The sequence below is a fragment of the Cynoglossus semilaevis genome, chromosome 20 (genome assembly GCF_000523025.1).
Source record: "Cynoglossus semilaevis isolate Cse_v1.0 chromosome 20, Cse_v1.0, whole genome shotgun sequence".
NCBI classification, from domain to species: Eukaryota; Metazoa; Chordata; class Actinopteri; order Pleuronectiformes; family Cynoglossidae; genus Cynoglossus; species Cynoglossus semilaevis.
The window spans coordinates 385,036-395,866 of NC_024326.1; the positions used below are offsets into that span (position 1 = coordinate 385,036).

Sequence of the window (10,831 nt, forward strand, 5' to 3'; positions counted from 1 at the left end):
GTTTTTAACCACCTCTCCACATCCCGCTGCTCTCCTCTTCTTTTACGCACCGCATGGAGACAACCGCGCGCCGGACCCGTGAAAAGAGCGGCGCGCCTTATGGATTGAAGACGATCTGACTCATCCCGTTCTCATACACTTCATACGACCCCCCCCCCCCCCCCCCTGTTTAATAAGCCAGTCACCCATCACCATCACCATGAGCGCTGAGTGCAGCAGCTACCACGGCACCGACGGCTCGTTGATGGATGCGTTTTCCTGCCCCAAGCCCGGGAGCGCTGCGTCCGCTGTTTACTGCTGTGGATTCAACGATGTCAAATACTGCTGCGACGATCCCAACAGCTTTTTCCCCTACGACTACAGTTACATGTGGTGGCTGAGGTGAGCAAAGTTGGTCAAAAAAGTTAGTTTTTCTACGTGTATTTTCTGAGGATGAATCTGTAAAAGAAAAAAAAAAAAGAAGAAGAGGTTTTATGTTAGACAGAAAGAATAGAGAAACGAGTGTGTTCTCTGTGTCCTTTTTTTTTTTTTTTTTTTTTTTTTTTTTCCTTTTGGTAAATGTCTTTTATTACACATGTTTTTGTATAGCATTAACATTGCTTTAAACTAGAAATGGTTTGACCAATATTGAAACCCGATAACTGAATTACTTAATCTTTAATAGTTTAGTCCACAAACGAATTGTTTTAATCCATTGTCCGTTGTTTAGGGAGAGGTGATAAAAACCAGGAGTGGAGGACAGGCTGTCCAGTTCACAGACATTGAGACTCTGAGACAGCAGCTCACCACGGTCCCAGGGTACAGGCTCATGTAAAGAATTGCTAACAAACCAAATATTGAGGGGAGGGAAGAGAGTTAGCCCGTACGTTTTTTTTTTTTTTTTTTTTTTTTTTTGCCAGTCTGTCAGTCATCTGATTCAATTAGAGGAAAGTGGGCGGGAATGTGTGTGTGTGTGTCATTGTGTATAAGTCGATCATGAAATCCTCCTGCTCTCCTGCTGTTGCAGCATCGGCGCTCTGGTCGGTCTGTCCATTGCGGCGGTCGTCCTTCTCGCCTTCCTCATCACGGTTTGTGTCCTTTGCTATCTTTTTATCGCCTCCAAACCACGTCGTCTTGACAACGGACTCCCCCTGAGAGTGCCAGGTAACACTATGATGATATATATTACAACAGCTGCGGAGTGGGTGCTCCGTGAACACTATATATATATATATTTGACCAGTATCTGAACCTGGCAGTACTTCCAATGATCTGTTTACGTATTGATCGTCACATTCATGCGGCGAACAAATTGGCGCTAATCAAGTTGTTTGAACTTGTGTGCTTTTCAGACGAAGATCCCAACGAGAACTCTAATCATTTGAGACTGCACAGAGCAACGGGCCCACAAGGGTTTAGGAAACATTTCACTGCGATAACCAGCCCACAGATCCTGAGAGACTGTTCCAGAGATGCTTCATGGCCACGGTGACCAGCGTGAAGGTGGAAAGTCCTTCGTAGACCGTTGAGACGGAGCACGGAGTGTGTGGAAGACGAACCAGCTGAAAGTCTGACAGTCGGGGGACCTGGTGAACCCGGAGGAAGTTGTGTTTTTGGACCACGCCAGGCCAGGGCTACGACCCCTCGCAGGAGCTGATATTAACAGAGCAAAAAAAACCAAAACAAAACCATACAAAACCACCACTGCTTTTTCCCGCTGTGGAACACACACTGCCACACGGAGATGTGTGTTCTGAAATCTTTTTCGCTTTGTAGATATCTTCTGGGACTTTCCCCTCTTCGGCTCTGCGACTACCCTCGCGCTTGTGGCTGCCGGCGTTAAACGGATTCAATTTCGCAGTATTTTGTTTGGATGAAAAATGCTGTAACTGACTGCTTTGCATCGCCGCCGCCTCCACCGCCGCTTATTCACAAGATTCAAGATTCATTCTTATACACTGTTAGAATGCAGGCCCCTCCAACGTTTTATTGAAAATCCTCTTTTGTTTACGACCCCCATGAAGAGCCAACAACAAACAACAACACAACAACAGTGAACCAGTAAAGGCAGCAGACAAAACACAAAAGTGACAGAAATGAAATGGAATCCAAAGTAAAAAAGTAAGTTGGCGAGAGACACGAGTTTGATGTAAATAGGAAGCTCCAGCTCCGTGGTGAAGTGTCGGCCGGGGGGGGGCTTTTCAAGAGACTAATCGCTGAAAGATGAAAGCCGTATCGGCGGAGTACTTTGGGTACACGCAGAGCCGTAATCTGTGGAGAGACGGCACACATTAAAAGGGCAGACTACTTCAAGTGCTTGCGAGGATGATGTGGAGGTCGAGGAAAACAGCGTCAGCAGAGAACACAACAACAACAACAACAACAACAAAAACCCCAGTGCAGGGTTTGTGGTCGTTGTTGTCATTGCAACTTTTTTTTACTCAGGGACCGAGAGCAACGGTGACGTCTCGATGTGATTCAGTTAAAAAAAAACAAATACGTAGCTAACTGTTATCTCCAATAGGAATAATCACAGATGCAGGGAGAACGACGTGTATTGTGCAGCAAACGGACTAACCAAAAACAGACCCGACGACAGCCTTGCATACTCTCTCTCTCTCTCTCTCTATATATATATTTTTCCTTTTTTTTTTTTTTTTATATAACCACTGACCCTGAAGCTCGGCTCTAAAGCTGTCCACATCTTATAAGCAGGAAAAACAGAGTCTCGGCTCTAAAGCTGTCCACATCTTATTTTTATCATTTCTTACTTATCGTCTGGTTTCATTGTTGTTGTTGTTCAGTGTGAAATATACTTGTGAGGTTGGAGCGAGCGGAAGAAAAGACGTTCACTCCAGAGCTGCTTGAATGCAACCCAAGAGGTTTCCAAGTTGTTATTATTTTCTAGGTCACCAATACGATTCGTAAGTCATGTATGGAAGTTTCTAAATTGGGCCACATGCTAGAAGTGGCCCAATGTTGGTTTGTGTTCTTGGCCCAGAGCAGTAGTTCTTAATTATTTTCTGTCATGCGCCCCCCAGTGGACAGAATCGTTTTTTCATGCCCCTCCAACCAACGTGAATTGAAATGCAATTGAAAATCGAATAATATTTTATTTATCTGTATTTTTGTATATTCTTATCTGTACAAACACACAGCACTGTTGTGAGTTGCTGCCACCTAGCTGTCTCTGACAGCTTTTTTTTTTCTTTCTTTCTTTGAATAGTAGATCGCTGAATGTAGCTTTGTTTCCGACGTGTTCATCACAGCTGCCGAACCGACGTTTTTGTACAGGTTGTTTTAATGTGACGTTGTTCTTCAAACACCACACAGTCGTTAATCAAACAAACATGTTTTTTTAAAGCACGAATTAAGAAAAGATTTATCAAGAAACCGCCCATATATGCAGCTTGCAAATAGCTCAAATGAACCTTTTGCACACACATTCTCATTTGATGTTTTATTGTCTTTTTAGTTATTTACAATATATTATATTTATATATTTTGTATATAGTTTTTTCCCCTTTAGATAAATGTATGCTCCATGAAATGTGAAAAGAGAAGACAGTATCAAATTGCACGACCTACGTTAAAAGAAGCACACATTTTCTCTAAACCAGTGGGTCGCAATTATTTTCTGTCATGTGTCCCCCCCTAGAGGACAGAATATTTTTCGCCCCGATCCCTCCCCGAATTAAAACACTATTGCGAACATACAAAATATGTATTTTCTTATCTGCACAAACCACTGTATGAGTTGCTGCCACCTAGTGGCTGGAGCCTTGTTGAACGTTGAAGCATTGAAAGCCTCTCATATACCCGTCCGCTGCCCAACTTTTTGCAAAGCACTGCTCTAAACCGTTAACATAACGCGTGTCTGGTGAGCCATAAGTCATTCTGTGTAGAAGCAGTTTTGAAAAATCACCAGTGGGAGAAACAAAACTTCACAGTCTTAAATCACGCGGTCCGTGGTACTTGTCGTGTGCTTTCAGCCTTGCAGTAGTCGTCCCTTATGTCGACACCAATCTTTTGATGATGAATGATGCAATTCTTTTTTCTTTTTTTTTTTTGTGAATTGCGAGGAACACACAAAGCAAAAATTGAAATGCTGCAGCACACAGGAGATTAATGGAAGCGTATTGATGCCAAACTGAGAAAAAAAGAAGGGTTCAGTATCACGTAATTACGTGATATGTGATAAGTTTGACGTTATTATAACAATTATCAGTTTTATCGGGTGGACTTTCATTCATTCATTCATTCATTCAGTCTCAGTGGCTGAAAGAATAACCGGCCAAACAGGACGATAGATTTATAAAATAAGCTAAAATGCTGCCATCTAGTGACTTTCACTTTGATATACAGCCGTTTATCCCCAAAACTTTTTTTTAGAGCACACCTCATTTGGGGAAACCCAGGCGTTGCGTTATCGCGTTTTCATTATCAGAGGGAAAAACCGAGCTTGTAACTCGTAAGCTCGTTATTTATTTATTTAATTTTTTAAAAAAATGTTTTATTTGTATTCTTTCTATAGCGGGCACCACGCTCATTTAATTTTTTTTGGTTTTTTTTCGATTTGTATTCTTTCTTTAGCGGGCACCATGCTCATATTTATCGACAATTTCCTGCTTTATTTCCATGGTCATCATTCGTTTCTTCTTCTCACTACCATCCTTACCGCTCACTATCTTAGGACTCGTAAGTATTATGAAGAATAATGCACAAAATCACGTAGTTAATGCTAGGTACGGAAGCGATGCTTACGGAAGACACCGAACTCGTGAAGTGAACGAGTCAGGCAGCGTAGGCTGCTCCGAGTGCTCGGCCACCTAGCGTCGGCGTCTGTAAGCGTGCTCGTATCTCAAATCTTTACTTGTATCTAGAAGCAAAAATTTGCTCGAAGGCTTGCTCGTATCTCGAACTACTCGTATGTCGGTACGCTCGAGGTTCCACTGTATTACGTAATTATGCTAATATCGGTCGGGCGATATTATCCGACATCCCTAGCTGATTGTCCACTCGAGGATTGTCCTCGACCGTAGCAGCTTCCGAATATTGTTATAACAATAAGATTTCCATGTAATTACGTGATACTGCACCCCCTTTTTGTTCTAACTGTGGCAGCGATACATTTCCATATTACACTGCTGTATTCTTTCGTGGCTCTTTTGCCGGTGTTTTCCCCCATATTTGTGCAGCTTGTAAAAAAATCCTTCAGTTCCATTTGTCAAATTCTTAAACTGTGTTTCTGCTCATTTACATGCACATCTTTCTACTGAATGTCAGCGCAGTATGTGCGCAGATTACAGATAACTGTAGTATTCATGTACAGTTCAATAAATCAAGCCCGGGGCTGTAATTCATTCCTCAATGGATGTGCGTCTCATGATTTGAGATGTATTGAAAATGCACTTTGAGGTTTTTTTTTTTTTGCTCCCACCACAGCATCGCACGCGTTGAATCAAAAGCCTGTTTTCAATGATCTGCCGGAACTCCCAAATGTCAGAGCTGAAACGCATTAGATAAATTGAGACATTTACTGTTGAAACCCATTTTTGGGGCAGTATTTGCTATTGAAAAATGAGTTATTATGACATTAAGAGTTTTCGAAATTATTACCGATGTCAAATACGTCAGTGAAACCAGACATCATTGCTGTACTTAACCTGGGGCTCAAAACCATACGCACTGTGATGATTGAAACAAACGCACCTAAACGACCTCTACCCATGTACACTCTTACTGACTCTCAATACACCGGTGGGAGTACTGCTTAATCCGTTGCTATAGTTACGCCTGACAGTTGTGATCCAAACCTAAAATTGCATTATAAATAAGCAGGGCACGGTTTACCAAATAGAGACAAGAGAAATGAATGGGAGGAAATTGGATTCTGCCAAACAGCTGTTGTAAGATTACATTTACATCTTACATCTAGTTTTCAGCCTTTGCCATGGCTAAAAATGAGTTTTGCTCCTCAACAGTAGGTGGTGATAGTACCCCCTGTAACGTTGACGACATTTCACGTCGTAGAAGAGGACACATAAACTCGATTTACATATGCTAATTGAGCAGAGACAGCAAAGGCCTCGGTGGTACTTTGTCATACGAAGTAGTCAAAAGACAAAAGTTGTCCCAGAGAGCTGAAAATAGCCTCAGAAAAGTCAAAGTTTATTTCCAAGGCTATTTCATATTCATTTTATTCAGGCTTGACAAATAGCCTATTATAAAAGCTATTATTAAGCTAAGTGTTACGAATCTCTGTAGAGATTAATTTGGTTTGGACTCAGAAGCGGAACACGGCGGGGAGTTCAGAGGCTAGGTACAATATTTTCATTAGAAATGTAGAAAGGTTTGTCGAATGTTCAAAGGTCTAGAGCACAGAGGAGGTTCCAGCCACCGAGGCAGGAGTTCAGGGAGAGGGGGAGGAGGAGGAGGAGTGAGCTGTCGGTACGAGGCAGGGCAGCCAAGTAAACCCCAAAAATCCAAACGACACACACAGAGTCAGTGGAAAAAAACAAACAGCTTGAAGCAGTTACCGTAGAAAACCACTCGACTGGGGATGGCGATCCGACACTGAATCCCTGTGGAGCTAGCGTATAAGCACTCCCTCTGCTGCTGATGAGTAAACTGGCCACTGGGGCGCTGGGCTCATCAGCAGCAACTCAGTGCCGGCTGTGAAGAGAGACAAAGTTGCACACAGACACTAAAAAAAGTCGCAGTTTGACACCTATGCTCTAAGTAAAGATTGGTAAAAATGGTGAGAAAAATTGTGGATTTAAGGCAAATTTAACTCTCTAGACCAGTTGTTACGTTAAATATTTTTACATTGAAATAAACGACTTCTGATTGGTGAAACGCAGCTAGCTAGTTTTAAAGTGAGAACTTTCCCCCGTCCTGATTGAACCAACCTCCCACTTGTATTTAAAATGCTAATGTTTTGCTTGAGACATACTGTGCTGCTTTCAATTAAACATCTGTTATGTGGCAAATCTCTTCATTAGACCTAAGTGTAGCTACGAGAAATAATTGAGCAAGACGGCGGCTTAACTGCTGAGCATTTCCGGATGGAACAATAGAGTCAGAACAATCAATATCAATATGTTTTCAGCCCAAACGGCAGGTGGAGAAGCTACACGGTGGTTGCACAGCAACCGTATCACTATAAACCGAGTGATTGAAGCGGCGGTGTTGAAGTGAGGATGACCACATGACACTGAAGTAACAACCTCCCACGGTTTTCTCAATACGGGATGGGTTTTTACCAGGACCGCCTTGTCAAAGGTTAAAGGTGAAAGGTCATGAAGGTCAGGTTATCATTCACCATCTCACCATCTAGAAACCGCAGCAATGCTGTGGTTAGAACAGGAGTGGGCAAACCTTTTGATTCGCTGGGTCCTATAATTTGATTTCTACGCCATCTGTTGGTGGGAAAAAATTAATAAGATCATTTGGACAGGTTTGGCGGGCTGGATTAAAAAGCCAATTGGCCCCTTGTTTGATCCTGCCTGGGTTGGGCCGAGGTTTTGGTGACCACAGAGACTTTTGTAACTAGCTGATGAATAGCGGATACAAAGATAATAAATAGATAAATAGGGTTAAAAAAAAAGATTGGATGTTTTTTTTTTTTCGATATTCATCTTCAATTTGAGGAAATGAAAGTCTCTGTCACACTGGATTATAATTTGAGAAAATGAAAGTCTCTGTCACACTGGATTATTCCGGCAAAATAATATCCTTAAAATATCCATTCGTCTGCAGTTATGAATGACATCGGTGGCACGGCACCAGATAGACGATGACAGCTGTCAGATGAAAATAATTGGCTTCGCAACATGCACAAAACATGGCAGTAATGGTTTGAACCGTGAGCTGAACACGAGGCGCCACCAGAGCTCGGCGGCACGACCGTCATCTCTGTGATGCTGATGTCACCCGAGGAGAAAAATTTCAATCGTAGACGTGTCACATGCCCATTGTTTTCCCATCATAGTCAAAGATCTGCTAACGATGAGCACGTTAGTGGTTCCATAGATAGCGGTTAGCACGCCTGCCTTGCATAGCAAAGAGCAGAGAGTCCTAGGTTCAATTCCCTATTGTGGGACTCAATCATTATACAGTAAGGGCAGTGGTGATTAAGGAAGCAGCCTTGTTTCTGGAAGGTCGTAGGTTCGATTCCAGCAGTCACTGGTGCACAGGCCAAGGCGCACACTGCTCAGCTCAGCTTCGCAGCGGTGACAAGAGCTCACTTTCATTATCCTTGTCAGCTCCACCGTGCCAACAGTGCCACCATCTGGTCCTCACAGCACAGTGGTTTGATGCCAATCAGACCACAGTCCATTCAACGCTTTGCCTTTCAGCTCAGGAATTGGGAGCCAACGTTTCACTGACCATAGTCCTAGGTCTGTGTTCATGAATAAAAAGGAGGACGTAAGGATTCTCAGTTAATGTAAAACCGCAGGTAAAACTTGTTACTAAGTTACTCATTAACGTTGTGCTTGTCACAAGAATATGGTGCAGGAAATGAGAGGTCACGGCTTTTCCTGCGACCTTTGCTCGGAAAGACTCTTCAGAAGACGGCAGCTGAAAACTCAGGACGAAGGCAGAGGCAGCTGCATGTGAGTGATCCGATGGGTTTTTTTTTCTTTCTTCCACTCGTTTTAGATTGTGATTTTAGCTATCTACTGGATTCAGAAAATCTTAACGCTCATGCTTTACGTGTACCTGCTGTTTGGCGCTAAATACCTACAGCTAGAACGTAACTTTAAATGCGTAATATCAGAGTTAGGATGACCCACATGTGTCAGTATTGTGTGTACAGTTGATAGATCAGCAGTTTACTGTCATCATAGCTATCATGTGACGGTTGCGGTAAAAGTATCACGTGAATTTACGTTAATTGCTGACGGTGGTTTGGAATAGTCCTTAAATGATTGGTTTACTGTTTGTTTTTTTTAGTTTTTTCTTCGTTCTGAACGTATACTTCACCCAAGTGCACTTGGTCATTTTCTCAAAAATAGAAAGGCTTACAGTTTTCAAAGACACACACTGATGTAATATTGATTGAAATTCCATTTAAGGCCGGATTTGGAACATGGGTATTTATCAGAGGTCCAGAATTTTTTTTTTTTTGGACAGACTCAGTCGTAAATGGTGCGATTTTTGTTACCGTGAACGTGATCAAACAATATTTCTACACTGATCTTTGTTGGAATCCAGTCACAGCCGGAGTGGAGCTTTAATAATCATTGATTTAGATCACGATTTAGAAGACCTTCTGAACACTTGAAGACTTGATGGTTATCTGAAAAATGATTTTGTTGATATTATTTTTTTCACAGGTAAACAGCTCGAGATGGATCACTGGAGTTGGTGCTTTGTGCTGTGTTTTCTCTGTGGGAGTTTTATCAGAGAAACACGTACTGCATACATATATGAAGAACACAGAGGCTCCCAGAGGCATCTTCTGGTGGAGGAAGACAAAGCCATAGGAAATTTAACTGAGGGTGAGTACTGTATTTTTCGGATTATAAATCGCTCCGGAGTGTAAGTCGCAACAGCCGAAAAATGCATAACGAAGAGGAGAAAAAAAACCCCATATATAAGTCACTCCGGAGTATGAGTCGCACCAGACGGCTAGAGTGCCCTCTAGCGGCTGGAAAATACAGTATAAGGCTCTGGTTTTTCTGTGATAATCTCCATCTCCATTTTTTCCACGTGCAGCTGGCGGAGTGAAGGAAAAGCCTCCCCTAGAGTGGTCTTATTTGGCCGCAGCGCTCGGTACAATCCTCGCCCTCTCTCTGGTCATCATCGGGGTGGTCAAGTTCCGGGTCTTTCACCGCTTCCTGGCCACTTACAGACACTCCCTCCTCCTGGAGAGCGATGGAATCAGCCAGTACGGCCAAGAGGACGTGCCCTTTCCTAACAGTGTGTCAGGGAGAGTAGGCATGCAGAGAGGAACGGTGAGCGAGCTGGACGACGACGACGACGACGACGGCTTCATTGAGGACAACTACATCCAGACCAGCGAGAAACACAGAGCAGAGAGGGAGAGGGCCGGGGGTGAACACGGGGAGGAGGAGGAGATGGAAGACAGCGACGATGATCTACAGTTCACCATAGGCTGAAGAGAAATTAGGCTACAATTCACATTCACATTTCTGTCACTGGTTCTAAACCAGAATTTACTAGTTCATCTCATATATGCTGTTTAAACTTTACCTTGATGTTTCTTTGAATTCCTCCTAATTAATCATGTGATTCAACATGAGTAAAAAAAAAAAGGGCAAGTCTAATGGATTTTTTCTGGCGGTTTAATGTTTAAAGTTTAAATATAAAACATTGGAACTGGGCCTGCGTTTAATTAAGAGACCTGTATTTAAAAAAAAAGGAAAGGTCTTGAGATGTCAAATGTTAATATTGTACACACGTTCTTTTCACTTTCACTTTCATTACGTTGAATCTGTAAATATTTTGATCAACATGTATAATAAACCTTTTTTTGTTATTCGACACCTGCAGCGGGTCCTGGACGTACGTCGGAGTTTTTTCGTTCCTACGGTGCAACGTCACTCCATTTGTACCGTAAATCAGAACTCATGGAATGTAAACAAAGCTGTTTTCCACGTACTACTAGTTGTGCGACATTTGTTCGAAGGCTTACGTCGGAATGATGGAACACGACTTGCATAAATTCAAATATATAAAAATATATACATACTTCAATAATAAATGTTTTGTTACTACAGTTACACCCTCCCCCCCCCCGCCCATTGGCAGTAGGACGATTGTGTTGTTTACTGTACACTGGGAAATGCAATGTCATGCAGTAAATGATCATGTGACCATGATG

General features: G+C 42.5%; 2 protein-coding genes across 3 annotated transcripts; both read left to right on the forward strand.

The window, feature by feature from the left end:
- The first annotated feature begins 7 nt into the window (after window positions 1–7).
- shisal2a (shisa like 2A) lies at window positions 8–2,672 on the forward strand. The gene is given in 4 exon segments (XM_008333629.3): window positions 8–381; window positions 1,007–1,143; window positions 1,332–1,406; window positions 1,409–2,672. Coding segments are annotated over 4 exon segments (486 nt in total). The 5' UTR covers window positions 8–199; the 3' UTR covers window positions 1,501–2,672.
- A 5,808-nt stretch (window positions 2,673–8,480) lies between these two features.
- Window positions 8,481–10,488, forward strand: LOC103395835 (leucine-rich repeat-containing protein 19-like). 2 transcript variants are annotated; one of them, XM_025052601.1, is made up of 3 exons: window positions 8,481–8,597; window positions 9,321–9,490; window positions 9,702–10,488. In XM_025052601.1, exons 2-3 carry the CDS (start codon window positions 9,335–9,337, stop codon window positions 10,104–10,106), a joined length of 561 nt encoding a protein of 186 aa, XP_024908369.1. In that variant the 5' UTR covers window positions 8,481–8,597; window positions 9,321–9,334; the 3' UTR covers window positions 10,107–10,488. The 2 variants fall into 2 exon arrangements, with proteins under 2 accessions (XP_024908369.1, XP_008331856.1); XM_008333634.3 differs by having other exon boundaries at window positions 9,321–9,485; window positions 9,703–10,488.
- The last annotated feature ends 343 nt before the right edge of the window (window positions 10,489–10,831 follow it).